The 25,666-nt window shown below is 43.1% G+C and overlaps 1 protein-coding gene across 3 annotated transcripts in view; it reads left to right on the forward strand.

Annotated features, from left to right (window-relative positions):
- Nucleotides 1-23,160, forward strand: part of LOC111864648 (DNA-directed RNA polymerases I, II, and III subunit RPABC3) — a 223,548-nt gene extending 200,388 nt beyond the window's left edge. For all 3 annotated transcript variants that reach the window (XM_023852039.2, XM_023852037.2, XM_023852038.2), the window contains one exon: nucleotides 22,925-23,160. In XM_023852039.2, the coding sequence (XP_023707807.1) occupies nucleotides 22,925-23,042 (118 nt within the window). In that variant the 3' untranslated portion in view covers nucleotides 23,043-23,160. The remainder of the gene's footprint in view (nucleotides 1-22,924) is intronic.
- Nucleotides 23,161-25,666: the final 2,506 nt, after the last annotated feature.

The following is a 25,666-nucleotide window of genomic DNA, read 5'->3' on the forward strand; positions in this document are numbered from 1 at the left end:
TCCTCCCTTAATGTCAGAGTCCAAGTTTCACACCCATACAGAACAACAGGCAAAATTATAGTTTTTTATATTCTCATTTTTATGTTTTTGGACAACAGATGAGAAGACAAAAGGCTCTGGTCTGAACGGTAGCAAGCATTGCCCGAGTTCAGTCTCCTCTTAATTTCCTTCTGAATCAGGTTTCGATTCGTTATCGTTGTTCCCAAATATCTGAACTGTGCCACATTTTCAAAACATCTGTTTTATTTCGTTATGCCATGATTTTGCCCTGCATTTTGGGGACGAGACAACAACATATACTTAGTTTTCTCAGTGTTTACTTCTAGACTAACCTCTTTACTTGCGTCAATTAAAGTTTGTGTGTTTTTCTTTATGGTATCTACATTATCACCCAGTAGATTCATACCAACAGCTGATGTGTCCCGTTTAACTTCACTCCCACGTGGTTTCCCTGGACCTTCCTAATGGCATATTCTAAGGCAAAGTTGAAAAGGAATGGCGATAAAGCATCTCCTTGTCTTAGACCATTATGGGTAGGAAATTTATGAGACAAATGTTAGCCTATGCGGACTTCACTGTACGTTTCGTTTAAACACATTTTAATCAGCCTAACTACTTTCATGGGTATCCCAAACTATTGTACAACACTTCCATTCTAACTGAATCATGGGCTTTCTTGAAGTAAAGAGTTGACCATTAGAACAATTTCATGAGCTTCTTGGAGGAGTCGAAGGGCAGTATGTGACGACAGAAATTTGTATCTGCAAGTGTGGTACACACATAACAGACATTTTCTAATTGTTCTAGACCTCTGTGAACGACGAGGTGTGTGAGAGACTTTGTTATCGTGGATGTGAAGTGTGTATTAAGTAGTGGTAAAGGTAAAATGTAAAGCTGTCCCTGTAACAAGTCGTGGAGGCCCACACTATCTAGGCAATCGGCTCACAGATGGCGGTAAGGTTTTCAACCTTTCGCATCGGCCGCTCTTAACCCCCAGGAAGTTTCCTGGTGCTCATTTCTGTTAGAGACTGAGTCGACCCCAGGGTCATAATGCGATTTGAAGGATCATGACAATTGGAAAATCCAGTAGCCTCGTCGGGAACCGAACCCGCGACCTCCCTAATTATAGCATAGTGCCTCAAGCAACTACGCTACTGCGTGCTCCCTGTTAAGCAGGGGGACTTTGCTTGTTAGTTTGACCCCTTATCAAGTGAAGCGCTTTTAAGTAATACTTAATTCGGTTTGTACCACGCCCACAAAGGTCATGCGTTTACCGAAGATACGTGGTGTTACTGAACGTACAGGTACCCAGGATATCTGATTCAGAACTCTTGACAGTTGTTTAGGTGTGAAAATGAGTAATGGAAATAGATTCAAAGAAGTTAGGTCTGGAACTTGCCGATCACAGTGGCCGCGGGTTCTAAAGCATGAACCGTCTTCGCCCGCTCGAACACTAGGGTCGTGGATTCGAATCCCACTCGAGGCATGGGTGTGTCTGTGCGTTTATTTTGTGTTTATTTTGCTCTCTGTGTAGATAGCAGCCTTGCGACGGGCTGATCCCCCGTCCAAGGAGTCTAGGGACTGTATAGTTTTAGAAACCGAAAAAGGGGTAAAGGTCCACAAGGACTGTAGAACCATAAATATGCCCAGAACTTAACGTGAATTTTGATGAGTACATGGTTTGGTGGTCACAGACTCTCCCTTGTCAAAACGAAACATTACGCCATATGGAGGGAACTGTTTATTGAGTTTATAACTGTGTAAGGTTGTTGCAGAGGAGGTAGCCATGTAATCCATGGAAATATGACGTTTCAGGTCATCGTGACAGTGACAGTTGCTGCCTTCTGCAGTAATATTGCTCTGTAGTGTGGTAGAGATTTACCGACGTTCAGACGTATCGCCTCCATCTTCAGTATCAGCATCTTGAGCCCTTACTCATATTGGTTGTTCAGGGCCCCATCCCTGTTATCACGTCCTTACCAGTTCTCTCCACGGATCGGTTCTGAAGATGGAGGCAGGGTATTCCTCCGAAATGTCTCTTAAGTATAAATCAGGCTACACGACACCAGAAACCAGAAGACAGTAATTTTCTCAATCCTTGGGAAGTTTTATTGTTATATCTGTGTTCTCTGCTTGCGTGCGCGCGCGCGCGCCCAATACATTGAAACTTGCCTCTCAAAGGCCTTATTTATAAAGTAAGTCTTCGTGATGAAGTATGAACACTGTTCACATGTGCAATATGCTACACTATTCAAGTGCTTATTTTGTTTTCTGAGAATCTTTTCAAAGATCACCCAGTCCCTTAACATGGGCAGTAATACCAACATTTGAATTACTTTAAACCTGTGTAGTTAAAATTTCCCTGTGACCAAATTTTCGGGTAAGCGGATACGAAGGTAAAAGTATTAAACTGAAACAAGTAGTTAGCTTCATGCTCAGGCCATTTTATCGCTAAGGAAAACATCCCTAGTACCCAGTAATTTGGGGTTCGGTGGGTGCATCCCAGAGGTGGCGGCCTGGACATGGAATTTGAGGGACGATTCACACACTTTTGCCGAGAATCGAACTGTAGACGTGTAATGTGTAGCCAGTCACTCTAGTGTCTGAGGTATTCTGCCCAGTTTATTAGGACTTTGTTCCAGAGGCGTTGTGTGATCTTTGGATTGGACTTGCTAGTCCATGTAAGTATGATGGCATGTTTATGAAACCGATGTACAAGCAGATGAAGTATGCATATTGTGATATCCATGTAATTTTACTGTTAACGTTTGTTAATTAAAGTATTTTTTCCTTCAATTAGTCAAGATATGTCACATTTATCTATCTGCTCATGTAGATGATGATTTTCATAAGATATGTTCAAGGGGTCAGAAAATGTGTGCGGATATGAATTTCCCCAATACTGTCTTTATGCGTGAAATAAATTATACTGCTTTTTTTTTTTGCTATTTAATTGTATTTTTGTATATTGAATAAATGCTTGCTTGAAAGTATTATCATTACTGTTGTTTTATTATATTGCACTTCCCGAAGACCTCTATTTTTATTATATAATGAACTGACTTCTTTACTTTGCAAGTTGCGCCATTCTGAGGTGAAGCCCCCCCCCTCCACCGAAGTCCTGTGCTCATCAAGAAAACAGAAATCAAAGAGTTAGTGTTCATAATTTCAAGACGCAATGTCTTCCGGGGGGCACGCGGTAGCGTAGTGGTTAAGGCACTATGCTACAAGTCGGAAGGTCGCGGGTTCAAATACCGATGAGGATATAACACACGAACAGGACGACAGTGTAAATGAAGAACACACATTTAATATCATTTTATAAATGGACACATGATGGCAGGCAGTGCAGTGGTTTAACGTGATTAATACACCTGAGGATGGCAGAATGATGCCGAAACATGTAGTGTGAAGTGACAAGTGAAATTGTATGCACTAAAAGACGGTAAATATACACATTATGGCTGTTTTATTCGGATAAAATTTAATAAAAACGAAAATTATTTAATGATTGTAATAGTACCAGTAACACAACACAACACAGTAACCTAATTATCGAAAGTCAAAATCCTCAGTTCCAAAATTTAAAGAAACGTAATTGATCGGAAAATGCTTTAAATAAAATAAAATAAAAAAACAACAAACATTTCCGACCTCCTTCAGAATCGCTAGATAAGCGAGCCCACCCATCATCACACAAAGTACAGTCGTGTGCTGACTGCGTTCTGTTTCTAACATCTCTGGTAGAACTGTACGTCCCACTCGACGCACAGAATCCAGTCATTGTTATAACAATTGAAGTAGGGATCCCCTTAGTCCACTTGGTTTGGCATAAAGGAGAGCTTTGCTGCTCAAAATCGCATTCGGATTGAATCTTTGTCCGTCATTTTGCGGATTCTGTATGCTGTTTGTCGTATTTTTTAACCGCACCTGCGAACGTTACTCCTTGTAAGTCCAAAACCAACTTCTTGTAAACGGAGTATTCTTTCCTGGAATTACTTTTTAGTATTCATAGGCCAAAGTGCATTTCGGCCAGGTTTCTTTACAGGGGACCTATCTCAACTAACATAGCCACGAAGTGTACTTCAAAGTGTACCATGCATCCTGGATGGAAGTACAGACATTACAGCAGGCTCGGCGAGTTTCAGAGAGTCTGTTCACCAATGTTTCCTGGCACCTTTGCATGTTTTCCCCCGTGTTCTGAAAAGAATAACCATATTGAAACTGATATTGTAAAATGAGGTTAAAGACGAGAACGGAAGAATTATGTGTAGGGGAAAGCTCGGGGGAGAAGGGTGTAACTGGAAGAATATCACTGCATAAGAGTGATTAAAAAAGGTAAAGGTAAAACTGTCCCTGTACCAGGCCGTGAAGGCCATGGGGTTGTGAGACGTCGAGGCTCCCACATTTCCTAGACAGTCGGCTCACAGATGGCGGTAAGGTCTGTCATAGACACCGGCCCCCATATACCCCCACGAAGATTACTGTACTCATTTCTGTTAGAGGCTGAGTCGACCCCAGGGCCATAGTACGGCTGGAGGGATTAGGTCAATTGAAAAATGGAGTGATCTCATCAGGAATCGAACCTGCGACCTTCCGGCTTGTATCATAGTGCCTCAACCAACTACGCTACCGCGTGCGTCTAAGAATGATTATGTTGCCTTGCTAGTAGAAATAGTTTTATATAATAGTCGCACAAAACAAAGGCGATGACGTTGGGGGCGTAATCGCCAGTGGAGGTATTGCGCCAACTGTTCATCGCGTGCAAGAGGCTAAGGAATGGAAATAAATGAGGCATCTAATGCTTTTACCGGTGAGAACAATAATCATGAACAAACGGTAGTGACATCGGCTGAGTACGATAACACCGAGACACTTATCCTATGAACTCATGAATTTTTAAGCTTCCGAAAATGGAGGTCGCAAGTGACACGCAGTAATTTATCGATATCTTGCAACATATCAAGGTATCTGTATTAGGTTTCGAAGAGACAGCGATAGTCAGTGGGCATACTGCATTGCTCACAGTAACTAAACGCCAACGAACTCTCTTGGACAATTTCGCAACTACTTTCAGTAAAACTTTATGGCGCTGTTTCCCCAATTTACCCTAGAACTATCAGAATATGTGGCATATGCAATATTAATGAAAATTAATTCATATTTAATTAGCGGAACTCGAAACATAAGTACTGTTAAGAAGAGTTTTAGGGGATGTAACAGCGCAAAGTCAGTAGGAACATGCCATCTCCTTCTTCAGGGTTGAAGAGTAAGTCAAACTCCAGCGTGAAGCAGACTTTTAACTGGATAAATGGCGTTATATGCCAGAAGGAAGAACCGTCCTTAACCAGTGGTGCTGTTAGTTACGCCAGTGCCTTTCAGTGTTCAAATACTGCTATTTTGACAGGATTTTACTGTTTTTACAGTCCCTCCAAGCAAATAATGGAATATTAAGAGTACCAGCATCTGGTGTGTGACTCCTTATAGTCTGGTTGGAGTACCCCGACGTTTCGGAGGAACATACTGGCTCAGTCTTCAGGATAGATGTATGCCAAGCACGCAGCGAATAGGGTCCTATTGTGTTGCTCTGCTTGCTGGTTGCTTAGTCGCTTGGCATACTTCGACCATGAAAATGGATGAAATGAATTCCCCCGAAACGTTTACTAGACTGTATCATTACACCATGAGATGCTCAAATCTTACACGTTGGAATATTACCCCTTGGTACCCCACGGCCGCTTCCATATTAATTACAATTATCCTCACATTTAAGTTCATTAAAGTAGCCAAGAAACAAACGGAAGTGATTTGACTTCAGTCCTTTTAGTACCTTCCTCGCATAGAAAAACTCATTTCTCCCCGCCTGTTGTTTGGGACGACCAGGACTTATCAGGGAAATACATTAACGGAAGGAAATGACTTTAAACATAAGTTGGGTCTGTATGGATAGAGTTAAACCAAACACATTAACAGAAGAACATTTGTTTTTAATTTAAATCGAGTCAGCACCGATAGGGTTAGACCTAATATCGATCTGGTTGCATTCGTCGACCGAAAATACCCCGACCGGCATTTGCGGATCCTGGCCAGGCTGGGTGCATCTCTGCAGGTGCTCCAGTTATCACATAATGCCGACCTTTGATGCGTAAGTGCATCCTATGCGGTAACACATCCTGGAGATTCGGCACCTGTCCACAGTTTGTCATCTTGCCACTTTTAAAAGTTGTTCTGCCAATTGGCTAGGAGCTGCGACAGCATTTTAGTAACAGCGAGGTGGAATGGGGACACACAGGACAACAGGGGTGCCAAGTTTGCCACTTAAGAGGCGGAGTTGCAGATCCGCTGTTCGGTATGTGGCCAGACTCGTTACATGCACACGTTAGCATGGCTGTGTCGTGTCGCCTTAGCTTTGTTTACGGAACTAAATTAAATTATCACGGATCAGCCTGTCCGGTCTGTTTCGACCCAATTTATTCTAAAACATTTGGTAGTGATAGCTCAGTCTGGACGGTAGCTCAGGAATCTGTGTTCTTTTCTTGACTGGGTAAAAGAGATTTTTCTCTTCACAGCATCCAGAATGGCCTTGCAGCCCACCCAGCCTCCTATCCAATGGGTACCGGAGGTTTTGTCCCATGTAGTAAAGCGGCCGAAACGTGAGGCTCATTACTCACCTGCACCCACTGCCGAGGATGAGAATACATGGAGCTATACTTCCACTCCCTCATACGTCTTCATGGCGTTGTATGTAAACATGAGTGCAAATTTTATCTTCTTACCTTTACATTTGGTAGGGATCGATACATCGCAAAGACTGTACCTAGACCGACTAAAACAAAAGAACCGCGAACATTACACACATGCGTAGATCAGGATTCGAACGCATAAATTGAGAGGGGTTAGAGAATAGGAGAGAAGGGAGGAAAGTGCCGTAGAAATTTCACAATTTGTATCTTTCATGACGGGAATGAGATGGTCGGACGTGTAGCCCACATACACGAGAAATGGTGTGAAAGCTCCAAGGGATGAGACCATGAAAGGATGGAAGGATAACATCAGATATTATCCGAGGAATAGGATATGAAAAGCAGAATGGAATGGGCTGCTGAGGACAGCGTCAGTGTTTTTTTTTTCGGACACTGTCATGAACCGAAATTCCATGAAAGCATAGAATTTCTCGATCATCTGAACTAGAGGTTTCAAGAAATACCTTGCACCATGAGATCCCAATGTTCGCGCATTTCAGGACCTCACGCATCATAAACCTTGCGGCCATTGCATGAAGTTAACTCCTAAATACAGTAAGACACAAATTCTCTCGGACACGATTGCCATCGGATACGTTTTGGTATCTCAGTTTCCTGTTAAGCGACAGTTATCCTAACCCCGAATATTATCAAGTTAACGTTAACATGATTGGCAAATGATTTTATAGTCATCCTCCTAACCTCCGAAAACTGAGACGCTCAAGTGTCTCACCATTTATCAGTTAACAAGAACCTCTCATTTTCGAGCATCTGCCTACAGCCTGAAGCGTTCTCAACTAAATGGAGGTTAGAGAGCGGCTTCACGTTTAGGTCGTCTTAGCTCCGTACAGGAATTATATCAGTGTGCAGAGTGCATCACGTATTCGGTCTGGACGAAGAGAATATTACTATCCCTCGAGGAATATAAACCCGCTAATTATGAGTGGTTTTTATTTTCCTGTCACGTTTAATCAATTGATTTTTAGCGTGGTGTGCTATTTTGCAGTTCGAAACTGGATTTTAAAATAGTACGCATTTCAGGTTTACGGAGCGAAATCTTTTGTAACCTTATTCTTGTCATGTTCTGAAGAAAAAATCCTCATGCCCATCATTCTTTCGGTGTTAATCAGAAAATCAAATTAGGGACTTACTTTTGGAACACACTATGCATGGTACAGAATTTTCCTCCAGTAAGAAGATTCAGATGGCAGGTAAATGTACTTTAATTTATTCCTTGCACCTTCCAGCCATCCAAATCTGCAGAATACACACTATTCGAAAAGAAAATCTGTGATTTGATTCTGTTGCAAATAGCAGAAGAATATCGGAAACAAGAAACTGTTTTCAGAGCATGATTAGAATATGAATAATTAAGAAGTATGTATGGCTGGTTAAATCTCAGCTACATAATATTATAACTCGGTTTCGACTTCCAGGAAAAGAAATCGCATGTTCGTTAAAAAATCAGTTAATTAAACGTGGCACGGAAGGTAAACGTTATTTGCAGCGGGCGGGTTTACGTTCATCAGTGGGCAGTGACTTTCTCGTCGTCGTAAAGTCCACACCGTGGGCCTAGACGTAATCGTTTCTGACTCCGAATGACATTCCCCCGGGGAAAGAGGTAAAGTCGGCCGAAATGTGAAGTTGATATAGTTAAAATCGTTTGGAATTTAACTTCAGCTATTTAACTATCGTTTTTTCTTGACAGTCCGCTGAGGCATCAGATAAGAATTAAGATAGGACATTAGCTTCTAAGACGACTGCAGAGCCAAAGAGATGGTAATGAGGTGGTGAAGAAATTGCTCGATTTATGCAACATGAAGAGTTGACATGTTCAGAGGTCACTGTTTAATTTTTTATTCTAAGTTGTAATCACATTTTCCGATCACAACACTTAACTTCTGCTTGTATGAAAAACGCCGACACTAATTGACACGTCCAACCAAATGTTTCATACCAGACTTGCTTGTCCTTGTGAGTTCTGACTTCTTCATCCTTTACTTAAGCTTTTTTTTTTTGGGGGGGATTTCTGAACAGTGCTCAACTCGGAACAAATTTCAATTTGGAAGCAGAAGAATTTTGCTTAGAACAGAGAAACGTATATAAAACTCTCCCCCCGAATTGAATTTATATTTTGTTCTATGATGGAGCTATACTCCACTTACTCGTATGTGTTCATATCTTAGTGCTTAATTAATTACACTCAGGGACATCTTTACATTTTGTACTACGAAGTGAGATTTCAGCCAGTGACAGTAGTCGCACAGCCTTGCACTACTTGAACGACGGAACTGTGGGTTCATATCTTTCTCAGAAACGATTGTGTATCGGTTTTGGTTTGCCCTGTGCGGCCTCGTGAAGAGCCGATGCCCCGCCCAAGGAGTCCATCAGAATGTCTAGTATATTATATTGAGTAGAAACAGAGCAGTTAACTTGAAAAGGCTAAAACAGTTGGTGTCGAATTATCGGAGTTTATGATTCAGAACGATCAGTATTAAAAAATTCTTATTTTGACGTATTTCATGATCAAATATAGTTTTTAAAACAATACAAGTCATAAACTTTGTAAACATGAAATTTATTAGCATATTGTGACGTATAGACCCGTTGCTGGGCAGAGACCTCTTGAAAGAAACGAGGACGGCCGTTGCTGTACAATATACGAATCAAGAAACGGACGTTTCTAGGCAACAGATCGGTAAACACTCCTTCAACAATGTTAAATATACTAAGTAAATAAATTGTTGGAATGCTGATAATTATTTCGACATTTTTGTTGTTTATTTTACGACGCTGACAGGATGTGAAGTACATAGCGTCGAATGGCACGATGAATAGTGAAGTTGAAAGGATTGAGAAGGAAACTGTTGTGGCCTAATTAAGGCCCTATTTCGACATTCTGTTGGAGAGACTGTAGAAGACCTCAGGATAGCGGATGGCCCGGCTTTGATTCTAAACGAGTACCTCGCGAATACAATTCTAGAGCTTTCACCAAAACACCAGCGTTTTCACTAATATATTGTCACTTGTATTAGTGATTGTAGATAGGTTTTGGGTTGGATGATTGGATTTATTGACACCTTATTCGCACAACACGGAATACAGCGCTGCCGCTGATACACACTTCACAGTTCAGCGTTACACACGCACTAGTGTTCTCAGTCTTCACTAGTCGTATCCTGGCAACGGATTTATAACAGCCTCACTGTAACTTCAAATCACACATGAAGTCTTTTTGCACCGTCTAATTCCTTTCTTGCCATTATACTGCAACCGCCAATTCCAAAGACTCCACTCAGTTCAATTCCTGTGCTCCAAAGCGCATATCCTGGCAGGCTGTCGTCTCGAAACTCGACTCGACCCAACTGAACTCTTCTTTATAACCACTTTGCACGGACCACGCAGAAAACAGTTTCTGTTGTTGGGAAGGCATGTTTACAGCGCCGTTGCATATCAACGGAAGTTACTCGATTGTTACTTGCGTATTCGTTGCCGCGGGAATATGTTTACAGCGTCATTTCCTAGTAATGAAGTCTATTCTGACTTCGCTGTTCCGGCGTTTGGGTGTCTTGTCACTATTCAGTGTCTGATAAGTTTAAAATTGTGTATTATTTTCTGAACACAGCAGTGACAGCCTACATAGTCGTCCAGTACGTCCTAATGTAGGAGCTGCTCTGAATGGGCTAGTGTTGATCCCACCTCAGAAGTTCGTGTGGCAGCGGTGTTGGTATTTTTCATGACGCATATTTAAAATGTATCATGGAGAAAAGTCCTGAGAAGGTATGTCCTTCGAAGCTTCACGAAGATTCGGCAGTTAATGCTTTTTTATTTCTTCATTTTGTTTTCAGTTGGGTAATTGCTCTCTAAGCTACCTTCTGTGGGTGTGAAACTTATCTCTCGCCCTGAAGAAAGAATTTGATTGGCACCCCGAAATCTTACGTAGAGTGAGAGCGTTTGAGAACAATATGCTGAGAGTCATATTTTAATTTGGGAAAGAAGACTTAAACAGGGGGATAAATAAAACTTCATAATTTGTACTCTTCGCCTGATATTAGGGCGATAAAAACGGATGATGCGATGGGCTTCACTTGTAGCACGCGAGAAGTGTGTACAAAGCTGAAAGGAAGAGACTAGAGACTACTTGGGAGGAGGCGTAAGATGGAAAGATAATGCCAAAGTGGATCGGACGTGTAAACCGTTCTAGCTGAGATTCGAACTGGGTACATTTTGGGTACGAAGCCGGAGTATATGGTACTGCGCCGGGACGCCCGATAGAGTGTGGCAGTTCGTATGTCATCTATAGGATGCGTGTAGAGACACTTTGCTGAAGCAATCAGATTCCGTTGTATAGGCGACGACTTCTGAGCGGTCGCGCCGTGTAGATGGAACGGTCCCAAATTCTAATTTTGTCATTGCTGGTGTCCCAATTCCTGCACTTGTTATAATTTAGCTTACATTCGAAGTGCCATGATTTGCTTTCTGAATACCCGTTTATGTGGAGGATCAATGTCTGTCGTAACAGTGAGGGAAACAAGAAGTACGCACAAAATCTTGGTTGAAAGACCACAAGGATTGGGACCAGCTGTGGTAACTGAGTATGAATGAGATGATACTGTTTGACGACGCTCTCGATAGCTCGAAGTGGATATTGTCGAATGGTAGAGTGATATTACTAAGTAGGATAATATGTGGAAAAAAAAAACGGTCGTGACCTAATAATGTGGTACTGCCCCGTCATTTACCGGGATTGTCTAACGAAGCCGCTCTTTCCCGAGGTTTGAACCCGGAACTTTCAGAATACGAATGAGTGCAAGCTACTCGAGACTGCTGTGTCTTGTGAATGGGATGATGACATTACAGTTTATCTGGGATAAACAGTGTGTGGAGATTGGATTGGACTAGCCCCGGGGGGAGGGTTGAATTGCAGGCTTGTATGCACACGGTAAAAAATGTTGAGGCCCATGAAAGCAGGGAAGTGCTTGATTAGTTGTTTAAGCTTTCATCTTTTCAAGGAATACTCGTCATGGAGACTGTGAATGTCGGGGCTCTTCAGCAACTTCGTCTGATGACACAGTAACTGGTGTATCGCCTGCTTAGACGTTCAGTGCCCTTGCGTTTTGATCTCAGAACTGTACGTATGGGGTTCTTGTGACTCTCAGAGGCGGTTACTTTCCTAGACCGACTGACCAGTGACTGGGAGAGTTGGCTTAACGGTAACTATCCAGACCCATAGTGGTGAGGTGCTGATTTCGAATCTCTGACGGGGCATCGGCTAAGATGACTTAGGATTTTCGTTGCTTTCTACAGTCCATGTAGGAAAATGGTAGTACCTCCGTTAGGCCATGGCCGATTTCTCCCAAATCCTTTCCAGTTTGTCATTCGTCTATCGTCAATTCATTCGACGCTTTATAAAGCAGCTACTGAAATAGTTGTTATACACCCCATAAAATAGTGATTTTTGTAACAGAAATGTGGTGTGTTTTCTTCAAGGAAGACTCGTTCGGTAACTCTAGTCTAGAGGCCACGTTGCGGAATGTTTTCGTGATAAAATATTGATTCTTTGATGGATAGTCGATTAATGTATCGTATGGTTGCAAGTTGTGTATAATATGCTGTATGTACTTCTAGACGGAAATATTACGAAAATAAAATTATCTCACTGAAGATAGTTTGGCATGTAAAGGTAAAGATAAAGATGAAGTTGTCCCTATACTTAATTAATGTCTTCAGAAATAACAGCGATACACGGCTGTTTGTCCTTCAAGATCTGTTATTGTGATAAACGTTTTAGCCTACTTTATTTTGACAAAATAAAATATTTGAAAACCTGAACCGATCTTTATGAAACTTTGTATGTATGTCATACTGCCCGAGGTCATCTGAACGACATACTCGTACTTGTCAGTAATATTAACACTGCAGCCTCTCTAATTGTTTTGTTTTACTGACTTCACTATGAATACATACTAAAACGTTTTTAAGGTCTTTCATTCTGGTCCGTCACACTAACCAATTAACAATCAAGTTCCTTCCGTCAAATGTGACACTTTTTTAAGTTTTAAGTTTTTTTAAGTTTTGATTGTTGATTGTTAAAACTTTTTTCTTCTTGTCACATCAAACACTCAAATTGTAGTGCAAGTAAAGTAGGCTGTTTGATTCTTCTCAGAACTTCCTTGTAATTATTTTAAAGCTAAATCATTTAATTAAGTTCACTTGGTGGGATCTGAATTGTAAGCCGCTATTTTCTATTGTAATTATAAATTCATTTCCGTGTGTGTTTCGAGTAGTAGCCACTTTCAAATAATCCCCGCTAGTATAATTCTGAGTATGTGAACATAAGAAAAATTTGGGGACGAAATTGCCTCGTTTGTGATCCGTAAATACGACAATTGTTGTACAGAAGGTATTTTTTATTGCTGGTGGGGTGGGACTAAGTACCTTGTACTGCGGCCACTTCTGGCCTATTGTGCCAGTCCCAGATGATAGGTGAGGGTGATTATGGAGCAATTGGTGGAATGAAGATTGGCAGGGGAAACCGAAGTACTCGGAGAAAACCTGCCCCAGCGCCACTTTGTCCACCACAAATCCCACTTGACCAGACCCAGGATCGAACCCGAGCCGCCGTGATGGGAAGCCAGCGACTAACTACTTGAGCTATGGCGCGGCCTGTACAAAAGGTAGCAAGCAGACTTATACTCGTACGTTGATATTTATAGAAATTAGTGGTGTATCTTGTGCAGTGTGTCAGCTAGTTGAGTTTTCTAATAGGTCTCCCTCAAATTTCCGCTTAACCTGAAAGTTCATTCACATTTCAATGTTTGTTTTAACAACGAAATGAAATTTTTCTGTGCATATTTAGAGGATGTGTTTATAGTGTATCACTGAACAAGTGTGATTTGCTTGAGAGATGTTTATAGTATTATTTTACTTCTTATAGAAAATAATTTTCATATGAGTTGAAATGTTGTTCATAGTCCTGTCACATTACGGAATCCAGATGTAGGTGGTCGTGGTTTCCGTTCTAAGGCAAGGCTGCATGATCTATGTCACGCGGACAGGCAGCCTCCGGCGTTGAAATTCAACAGCTCGTGGATATTCTATATGACGCGACCTGTGAACATACTGTCACGTTTTTAGTCACTATAGACGGGGGTTTGGATTATTATTCGGATTTATTGAACTCGTACAACTCGTAGCTGCAAGTAATTATTATGCTGTCGCTGTTCTACTATCTTCACTAGCCGTTGAATGGTAACGGCTTTCAACGGCGGGTGTTCCCCTTCCTCTGGGTTCCCGAAAATATCCCATGCCTAAGCTGCCAGATTCTAACAGCAACAGCTCACAACGACAGAACTCCAGCAGTTATCTAACTGCAACTCCTAACTTGTTCTGCTTATAACATTTCGACACGGACCGCACAGAAAACACCGTTCCTGTGTTGCACAGGAACAACGTTCTTTTTCTGCACCGTAGTTATGAGTCCACCTGCAGATTCCCCTGCCTTCCTACCAAATCATCCGTTTCTGTCTGTAGTTCATCAGTGGTGTCTCGTCTTGCTGCGAAGCAGAATGCATTGGGCTGCGCACATTGGCAGTGTGGTTAGCTGGTTGTGTAGTATATAGCACTGCCACTATCCGCACTGCCCTTGTGACCAGCCCCCTCTCGGCAGTGCTGGACTCTCTCAGATATCCGGAAGATACTGGAAACGAGTTCCGAAGTGGACGTGATACATTGGAGTGCCGGCGGATGTGATGTACTGCACGACGGCTGGGGCCACATGAGCGCACGAAGTACGTCCATTGTAACGCACGTACTTTATGACGGACGTTGCTGAGGACACCACACAGCTGCAGAATGCGGTGCGTAGTTTTTTGTCTGCAATGGAGCCAGAAGAAAGCGTAGCATTCACTCCTCTTGTTTATTTATATTTAAAAGCAAGGAAGACAAGAAAATGGTGGGTTCAACCCCAAAACTGTGTGAGACATCGCGATGGTCACTTCTACACATTGTATACACCCCTACGAGAGGATCCTTCAGAGTTTTCTCACTACTTTAGAATGAAAGTGAGCACGTTTGATGAACTTCTGTCTCGCATTCAAGACCATTTAAAGAAGAGTGACAGCAACATGAGGGCAGCTATAGAACCTGAAGAAATGCTGGCTATGACTCTCAGGTAAGTACATAATTACACTCAATATGTAGATTGATAATAGAGGTATTTAATGTTCGAATACAAAATCAGTGGAAAAAAAAAGTTGGTATTTACATTGATAAGGCGAAAGCTAGTGAGTTACAACTGAGTCAGTGCAGCTGAATCATAATCACTTGAAGCCTCCGTGTCCGGTGAAAAGTTTGAAAATAATGAAGCGGCCGATGTATAGCCTTGGTAGGGAGGAAGGGTCGGAGGAAATGATCTGGCTTGTTTTAGGTTTTGTAGAAGTTTCATACTTTCCATCCTGAATGTGAATTTCTCATTCGGCGTCAGTGTTTTAACAGTGGGCAAAATAGAGTTACCTTTTTCGTGCTGTGACTTTCCATAAACGTAATGAAACTACGTTCAACATCCGTTAACTTTCTTTTACGCGAAGATGGGAGTTGTTGAGGAGGAAAACATTCGTTTTCGGGGGAGATGTAATGGAGATAATCACGAAACTGAAGAAGACTGCCATACTCCTACCGCCACTGAAACAATCTTTTCAGTGGCCGTAAAAGTTAAAGAAAGTTAACGGATGTTGAACGTAGTTTCATTACGTTTATGGAAAGTCACAGCACGAAAAAGGTAACTCTATTTTGCCCACTGTTAAATCACTGACACCGAATGAGAAATTCACATTCAGGATGGAAAGTATGAAACTTCTACAAAACCTAAAACAAGCCAAATCATTTCCTCTGACCCTTCCTCCCTACCAAGGCTATACATCGGCCGCTTCATCAGTTTCACACTTTTCACCGGACACGGAGGCTTCAAGTGATTAAGATTCAGCTGCACTGACTGAGTTGTAACTCACTAGCTTTCGCCTTACCAGTGTAAATACCAACGATTTTTTTCCATTGGTTTTGTATTCGAACATTATATACCTCTATTATCAATCTACATATTGAGTGTAATTATGTACTTACCTGAGAGTCATAGCCAGCATTTCTTCAGGTTCTATAGCTGCCCTCATGTTCCTGTCACTCTTCTTTAAAAGGTCTTGAACGCGAGGCAGAACTTCTTCAAACGTGCTCACTTTCATTCTAAAGTAATTAGAGAACTCTGAAGGATCCTCTCGTAGGGGTGTGTACAATGTGTAGAAGTGACCATCGCGATGTCTCACAAAGTTTTTGGGATGAACCCACCATTTTCTTGTCTTCCTTGCTTTTAAATATAAATAACCAAGAGGGGCGAATGCTACGCTTTCTTCTGGCTCCATTGCAGACGAAAAAACTACGCACCGCATTCTGCAACTGTGTGGTTGTCCTCAGCAACGTCCGTCATAAAGTATGTGTGTTACAACGGACGTACTTCGTGCGCTCGTGCGTGGCCACTTGATTGCGTATCAGGGGAACGTGCGGAAGGAGTAGAGGGGAGGCTGTACTTCGTAAACTGCATCGCCTGCCTGAAGACAAGGAGAGTACTACCAAGAAGATGGAGGTTGCTGTGATGTGGAAATGTCCACAAATGGTATCCGATCGTTTTTCGATGATGGAAGTATCAGCATATTGCCATGGATCTTCGAAACTGTTTTAAAAAGCAACTGAAAGACCGCTTTGAGTTATTGTGAAACATGTTAACTCAGTGAATCCGCATACGTTTGACTGTTGAGCATTTTGTTAGCTCACCTTCTGTCTTACAGTGCCATTTCGCTTAGTCGAATTAAACTAAGTTATTTCGTGAAATTACAAGTACATTTTGTGAAAGGCACATAGTTATCATTCTGGTGACTTTTTCCGTTGTTTTAGGTATTTGTCGTTCCGGCTGTGGTACCGTACGCTGCAACAGATCCAGAACATATTTACAAATACAAGTACTAAAATTTAAATCAGTATTTTTATATATTTGTTTGTCTTAGCCTTGTGATTCTTCGCAATTCGGATTCTTTCAAATTATATGTACAGTCCGCCGCGATATTATGATTCTTGGTATCAGCTTTCAGCTCCGTCCGCCTCTAAACATCATTGCCCGGCAGTCGCATGTTGGCCAGCCGCGGTGCCACTTGTCTGTTGTATGAACGCCACACTGTTTTGCCGTTCCTTGACGTTCGGATTTTAGCTGAACTGGCAACCGCTGCTGTATATTGTTTCGTCCAGTTGGAGCTTGCTGCGTGACACGCAGACGGGATCTAGAAATCACTAAATTTTGACTCCGCTCTAGTGCGCCGGTGTGTTGACCTGTTTGCGAAGTTGTGAAGTTTGTTCACTAAATAAAAACTTTATGGGGCAGCCATTTTGTTTTACATTATCAAAAAATGACCTTAGCCGGGGTTATTCTTAACCTCACAGGATATGAGGTTCTTAAACTAAATTGTGCCATTCTTTGCTTTCACCTCAGAAGTTTGTGTGTTGTCTGAATTTAAGGAAAGGAAATAAAAAGTACAACAGTGTGTAATGGCGTGGTCGTACGAGGTTCCAGCGAAGTCTGAACTTTCCTTTAAATTGTATTTCGTTGAGGCGGGCAGACAAGTATAGACAGTATGAGACCATTCTCATCCTTGTAAAGTAAGAGCATTGTCCTGAAAAGAATTCTTTGCCTGCCATTAAGGTTGCCTACGCATTTATCAACCAATTAGGAATTATCAACAAATCCCAGAATTACGCACGGCTGCGTCCCCCTTGCTAATACTACAGCTTTTGAACCCAATGGAATTTCGTTCTACGTGGTGAGAAAACGCATGGACCTGGAAATCTTCGTTACCCTCTATTCCGTTACGCCTTTGGCTCTACTGCCCGCCCAAATCCTCGGACTTCTTTACGACAGATGCTTTTCCTTCCTCCTTTCTTCTTTTGCTTCTGTGTCTTCTCGTTTTTCTACCTTCTTACTTTCAGAATTGTTCGTAGGTACCCTTTATTTTATGGGGTACGCGGTAGCGTAGTTGGTTGAGGCACCCTACTAAAAGCCGGAAGGTCGCGGGTTCGATTGCCAATGTCATGGGGGTTTTAATTGACCTAATCTTTTCAGCCGCACTATGCCCCTGGGGTCGACTCAGCCTCTAACAGANAAATGGAATTTCGTTCTACGTGGTGCGAAAACGCATGGACCTGGAAATCTTCATTGCCCTCTATTCCGTTACGCCTTTGGCTCTACTGCCCGCCCAAAATCCTCGGACTTCTTTACGACAGATGCTTTACCATCCTCGTTTCTTCTTTTGCTTCTGTGTCTTCTCGTTTTTCTACCTTCTTACTTTCAGAATTGTTCGTAGGTACCCTTTATTTTATGGGGTACGCGGTAGCGTAGTTGGTTGAGGCACCCTACTAAAAGCCGGAAGGTCGCGGGTTCGATTGCCAATGTCATGGGGGTTTTAATTGACCTAATCTTTTCAGCCGCACTATGCCCCTGGGGTCGACTCAGCCTCTAACAGAAATGAGTACCAGGAATCATCCTGGGGTAAAGAGCGGCCGGCGCATAAAGCTGACAACCTCACCGCCGTCTATGAGCTGACTGTCTGGAAAATGTGAAAGTCTCGACGTCTCACAACCCTGTGAGCCTCCACGACCTGTTACAGGGACAACTTTATACTTTCATCTTATCCATTCCGACCCTGAACTTTCAGTGTCAGATCAGGGTTATAAAGCAGTTGCTTTAGATCTTTGTTTTTTCTGATTTTCCAGGCTTCTTGCTTAGATTGTGGTCCATACACCTACCTCAAATTATTATTCTGCTATATTCTTAATTCCCTAACTTTGACAGCACCAACATGGCGGGCGGCCTTTTAATTTTGATAGTTGTGAATAACATTAGGCTCATTTAATCTAAACCCCAGGGTTTGTATGCAATCGAACTGTTTAAATAAGAGTAAATGTAAAACAATTTAACGACCCTGAAGATGGAAAATCGAAATCTGGTGGCTTGCTTGAATTGTATATGTTCCTTTTCGTAGTGATGACTGATAACCGACGAAACATGAAATCTCACACGGAAGTTAATATTGCTGTGAAGAACATCTGAGGATGTGTGTGCCGGACAAACCCACCTCGGGTCACACCCACTGCCTCAAAAGCACTTAACATTGTGGCGTGTGACTTAGTAGGACAACAGACGGTAGGGGGTCAGGGCACCCTGTGTTGCGGTACAGCAATTCCTCACTTCCCACCGTATTCTAACATATAATGTGTAGTTGAAACGGAATCGTTAAAATTCGAGCGGATTGGGATAGCGGTAACTCTCATACACTCGTATTCGGAACGTGTTCGGTTATCCTAACTCGAGGTTTTTCATAGTTTTCCCCAGTCCCTCCAGGCAAATGCTGGGATACAACCTTAAGCCACTGCAGCTTCGTTCCCCCGCCGTGTCACTGGATACTGTACACTGTACGCACTGCTCATAAACTGAGTTAAACATCATAGGAATCAACCGTTTGAAACATGGTTACCTAATGCTGAGTATATGTTTGATATGGGCAACGTATGTAGCACGCATGTTATGTTGGGAAACCTGAATGTAGACTGCATTAAGAGTGGTACCTCCTGTTTCAACATTCGGTATCTCGTTATTTTGCGCATAGTGTGTATGTGCGTGCGTGCGTGCGCCAATTTTGCGGGTAGAGGGTGTCGCGTGGTCAGAGCAACGAATCCCCACGGCCGTTAATTTCGGTCTTATAGACCGAAGCCGCTATTTCCTAGAAATAGCTCCTCAATTATCCTCACGAGGCTGAGTGGACCCCGTTCCAGACTCACTACTTCTCAGAAAAAATTGGTAACGCCGGGAATCGAACCCGGAACTCTAGATCTCTAGCCAGGAACTCTTGCCACTGGACCACAGAGGCGGTCGCTCGGTCGGTAGTAGTTCGCTAGTATATGTGTTTTGTATGATTCTTAGAATAAACTTCCATAATTTCCCAAAAGAGCATTATCAGATTTGCATTTGTAATGGAAATTCTGTGTGAGGGCGGAACTGGATTTTAAATATTATTTAAACAGTTTCAGGTTTCAACTTTGTATGAACCTTAAACAAGTGTAGACTGACTGATGGCTTCTGTGAGTCAGGGTAGTCTCGAGAAGCGAGCTTTTGCAGACACGGTAATGAACCTTCGAATTTCGTGAAGGTTTGGGAATGTTTTGACAGCTGAGCGACCATTAGCATCACGCTTTCTTTAAGCTGTATCATGCAGTAACTTCGAGAAGTGCCATTTCGGTTGACCGGCCTGGCGCATCATGTGTGAGCAAAGCTCATCCCGGGCGACGGGCCGGACCAGATATCACAGTGAGCCCAGAGCAGCCTACTATATTTAAATGAGGAACAAAGTAGTTCCCGGGCTCAGGAATGTTTTGTCGATCCCGCTGCCGGGTTCGAAGCTCGCATTGTGCAACAGAAATGACCTGCCCATCGTATGACCTCCTACAAAATGCTCGGAGCCGAAAGGCCAGCTGTTCTGTCTCGTTATGTGCGAGAAACATAACGTTGTTTCTGTCCAGTTGATTACTTCGTTCTTTTCATTTCCTGTTCTTTCGCTCTTCCTCCTTTTCTTTCTTTCGACCCTACGGGGCAAGTTGATGCATTAGGAGGTGCCTGGTTCGAATTTGAGTCGGGGCACCAACTACTTGACCGAGGATTTTCGTTGTTCGCCTCAGTTCCCATAGGCAGATACCGGGGCAATACAAAAAGGACTTAACGCCTTCACTTTCCACATCCTCGCCAGCTCATTAGCCACTCTGTTTAGACACTACACGAGCCCAGCGTTTGATTTCTCACACCGAATAAGCGACTACAAGAGAAGACACAAAATCTGACTTCATTTTCCGTCCGCATTTTGCATGCGGCCAAGTAGTTGCCATGAGGCTTATCAGCTTCGTGTGCATGTGCTCTTTTCACAAGGATCGAAACAAAATATCCTTTCGATGAGTTGTATGTACTACTCAACTCTTTAACTTTAAATGCCGAAAGTTTTCCGATTAACTTAAGATACTGTGTTAGGGGGAGGAACAGGCTCCCGCAGTGACCAGATGGGTCACACACAGCTTTCCCTCTCCCTTCACTGTAGTTCGCGTCATCCTTCCCCTTACCGGCTAAAAGTAAACGTCGAGAAAAAAAAAGCTATCTTGTAACAGGCCGTGGGGGCCCACAGGGTTATGAGGCGTCGAGGTTCCCACATTTTCTAGACAGTCAGCTCACAGATAGCGGTGAGATGAGCCTTACGCGCCGGCCGGCCGCCGTCGTTTACCCCAGAAAGATTCCTGGTACTCATTTCTGTTAGAGGCTGAGTAGACACGAGGGCCATAGTACGGCTGGAAGGTGCAGATCAATTGAAAAATGCGTGACCTCATCGGGAATCAAACCNCAGCCTTACGCGCCGGCCGACCGCCCTTTACCCCAGAAAGATTCCTGGTACTCATTTTACTCATTTCTGTTAGAGGCTGAGTAGACACGAGGGCCATAGTACGGCTGGAAGGTGCAGATCAATTGAAAAATGCGTGACCTCATCGGGAATCAAACCAGCGACCTCCGGCTCGTATCATAGTGCCTCAATCAACTACACTTCCTTCTGGCATCTATTAGACGCGGGGCTGGATGGACGTCAGCCGGTCTGAACGCGGTGTAAGGCACAGACTAGCCTATGGGTTCACTGGCCGAGCTGTCCCGGATAACGTTGTTCCGTATTTAAAGAAAGCCGTAGAAGTGTTCGAACTCTCATGTACTGGTCGCTCAGCCTTGGCCCAGAAGTGTCAGTTTGGATCATAGCTCGTTAACTTCATTGTGTTCCTGTGAAAGCCCGTTCTGGTTCCAGCAGACAGATTACAGTAGTAGAGCCCGGAAGTTCAACGCCACTATACGAAATCCAGTCATTAGACAAAAGCGTAGCCAGTTCCACACAAGCAGCTTTCCCGAGATCATCCTAATGGTATCGCCTCGTCTTCGTCTTGATCTTAAACGTGATAGTTTTACAGGCCGTTTTGTGACCAAATTTCTGTATGAATTGTCTCCCTCGCCTTAGCTGCAAACACAGTCTGTCATTTACTGCGAATCTCCTTATACTACGTACAGTAATAGCTTATTTCATTTCTTGGATCTGGATATTTTCCTGGACATTGTTTTTATATTAACTACTAGTAATTTTCGTTGGCTTCCTGAGGAGGTTCGATTCCCGGCGCTGCCAGATCTTCTGAGAAGTTGTGGGTCTGGAACGGGGCCCACTCAGCCTCTTGAGGATAATTGAGGAGATACTTCAAGAAAATGGCTGCTCCGGTCTAGAAAACCGAAAATAACGGCCATAGGGATTGGTTGCGCTGATCACGCGACACCCTGTTTCCGCTAAAGTTGGCACAAACTTTGCCGGCAAGCGGCGGGGGAAACCGAAGTACTCGGAGAAAACCTGCCCCCAGTACCACTTTGTCCACCACAAATCCCACGTGACCTGATCTGGGCTCGAACCCGGGCCTCCGCGGTGGGAACCGGCGACTAACCGCCTGAGCTATGGCACGACCATTCAGAATAGAGCGTAGAGAAATGCCCAGAGGCAGTGTTACACCTCCGTTCGCTTCTGTTAGGCAGCCCAACCTTCTTCCGCTTTCCTCCGCCCCCTTTCAGGCAGACTTCCGCTCAGGCATGAGCCACGGGTTCTTGGACGGTCTGTGTTAAGGTTCGGCCACACAGAGCGCTACGTACGCTATGTTCGCTATACGAACAGAAAAATATCTCCCTTTATTGCCAATGTGACTGGCCACACAGACTTCCGTACGCTACGTACGCTATGTTAGCTGCGTCGCAGAGTGTACACAGCGTACTTAGCGTACGTAGCGCTCTATGTGGCCGAACCTTTACACAACCGGCTATGCTCCGCAGCAAGGTTATCAGAAATGCAGAAAATTGCTTCCTAAGATTTTAAAACTACGATATGTGTATAAATTTATCTTTATTTCTATGAGAAGTGGATGATGTGTTTCTGAACGGAATAATAATAATAATTTGTAGATTCATTGTTCCCCTATTCCATTTTGAATGTAATGTTTATAATACTGTAAACATATTTAATTTTCTATGTTTTCAGGGCAGCCTACGTGTCGTTTGGTGGTCTTCTCATGCGTCTGCAAGGAGATGCCAACAACTTACATGGATTTGAAGTCGATCAGCACATGTACCTGCTTATGAAGAAACTCGCTTTCTAATCCACATTTTAGAGAAAAACGAAATCACATGTTTAATACTTAATATGTAAAATTGTGTAAAACAATGAATCGTTAATAAAACTGATGCCTGTGGTATCGTCTACACTAGACGAGAGAATGCTGCAGTATTTTTTTCGAACTCCGTATAGTGGTTTGTTGCTTGTAGACTTTTTCGGAATTTTCCTCAGTTGCCTGATACATTCATGTATGGCTTCGGCCACAGCATCTTTGATGATGCGTCATACGCCGAGTTTTCAATCTAACTGAAGAAGAGTTTGGTGTTCAAATTAGAATCTAATTACTTTATAATTATGGCTTAACGGTCTGTGTTATTACTTGATGATAACGAACCCAATAGTAAAGATGTTTTATCCAGAATCTACCTTCGGTCACTACTTTTCGTTTATAATTTAATTCATAACAATCCTCTCCTGTTCCATTCGCCGACCTTGTATATCCGTTGTAATTCTTTAAAAAAATGCACAGCTAAAAAGAAACAAATTCAGAGCTGCTTATGTCGTGGACTTCAAGTATCACCCCAGTGGAGTGTCTGCTAGATGAAGAATACTCAGAGCTGTCATAATTGGCCCTATCGTTAAGGGTTTATGCTTGTGTTTGTTTCATAATTTCACGGTAACGCAGAAAACAAGTTTACCACGTGCTGGACATGATTATTGTAAAAGTCAGTGGATGGTGGATATGCCTTTCTTCACTGACAGTACACCAGAAATGTACAGACAACGAGACCGGTTTAGAAATGTTATGGAAAGTATTACATTTCTCTTCTCGTGGAAACTAAAAGTTACTAAGTTGCTATTGCAGTCCTAAAGTGCATTATGTCTTAAGCCACCTCAATCCGGTTTGCATTCTCACAACTTACTTTGCAAATGTAATTTTTAATGCTGCTGTCCAATATACCTCTGTGGTCTAGTGGTCAGAGTTCCTGGCTACAGATCCAGAGGCCCCGGGTTCGATACCCGGCGCTACCAGATTTTCTGAGAAGTAGTGGGTCTGGAACAGGGTCTACTCAGCCTCTTGAAAATAATTGAAGAGCTACTTGAATGGAAGAGTAGCGGCTCCGGTCTAGAAAACCGAGATTAACGGCCGTGGGGATTCGTTGCGCTGACCACGCGACACCCTCTACCCACTAAAGTTGGCACTAACTTCGCCGACAAGCGGCGGTCGCTCGGTCAGTATAGTTCGCATGCGGACTAAAGCCACGGTGTTTGCTTTGTTGTCCAATATACCTTTGGTCTTAACTGATTTCGTTGTGTTTCCAGTTTAATTTGGTAACGCATTTATTGTTGCAAGAGGCTTGGATGCACTGCAGGGTTCAGTTCCCAGGATTTCATTAGCGTGCCAAGGAACAAGTTCAGTGTAGAAAATACAAGAAGCATTGCTGCTCCTCAATTACATAGCCAGGCCGCCCTGAGAGTCCACCTGCCGTTTCCTCTCTGCATACAAGTACGCTAGATCTGTTATATGATAAGGGCAAGTTGTCCCTGTGCTTAATTAATTAAGCAACTATGCCATGAAGACACATAGGGGAGTTGAAGTATAACTCCACCGTTCTTGACATCGTCACTAAATGGAAGCGAGTGGTCACCTTCATGTCCTGACCGCTTTACCCCCAGGGAAAGCGTCCCCGGTACTCCAGAACCGGTCTGCACGCTATCGAGAAGAGAAAAATCTTGTCCCTGCCGGGAACCAACCCCGTAGCTTGTCGCTATACAGACTGCGCTATCTCGATTCCTGTCTGCCACGGGGTAGAAGGGAAGTAACGGAGGAAGTTGGTTGATTCGTCATCTGTTTAATTGCTTAGTTTTGTTTTTGTTAATCAACAATTTGCAATGTTTTGCACCGGTACTCTCGGGATGCTGGGGTAGCACAGTCATAAGCACAAGGATCTGGACGGATAACTGGGATTCTATTCTTAGCAGGGCAGATATTTTCCATTTTTCAACCGCGTCCAGGTAACCCTGGGGCCCATGCAACTTCCTATCCAGTGTATACTGGGGTTCTGTTCAGCCAAGGTGTAAAACTGGCCACGCAACTTCGTCTGGTGCCGAGTTTAGGTATATTTGGAGCTATGCCCCCACCACCCCATACGTCTTCATGACGCAGTGCTTAATGAGTCACAGAGACAGCTGTGCTTCGTAGCTTTTTCACCAATATCCTTGCGTCGCCTCTGTTTTCATAGTTCTCAGGTCCTCTCTGTTCCTCGGCCAACCTTGTACCTGCGGTTGCTGCAACTTGTGTACCCAGCAACAGCACTCTGTCCCACACAAGAGACTTGGCCAGTCTTCCCTTGAATATGTTAAGCTTACGGTAAGTAAGATCACTAGCACATGTCGCACGCAATAAATTACTTTACGATTCATCTTACCGTGGGGATGCCTTGTAAGTTAAGTTCACCTGTACTATTATCTGCTGATCACATGTACAAGTCTTCTGGAATGTGACACCGTGTAAACTGGTAGGTGATAGGTAGCAACTCTGTAGTTGAAGGCACTAGGTTCGTCAGAAACGTTAATAGCCATCGACCAGACTTCACACCCCAGAAGACGGCAGTCTTAATACTCATTATCATGATAATCTCATGTAATAATTGTAAAGTTTGTATC

This window comes from Cryptotermes secundus, unplaced genomic scaffold (genome assembly GCF_002891405.2).
Source record: "Cryptotermes secundus unplaced genomic scaffold, Csec_1.0 scaffold186, whole genome shotgun sequence".
NCBI classification, from domain to species: Eukaryota; Metazoa; Arthropoda; class Insecta; order Blattodea; family Kalotermitidae; genus Cryptotermes; species Cryptotermes secundus.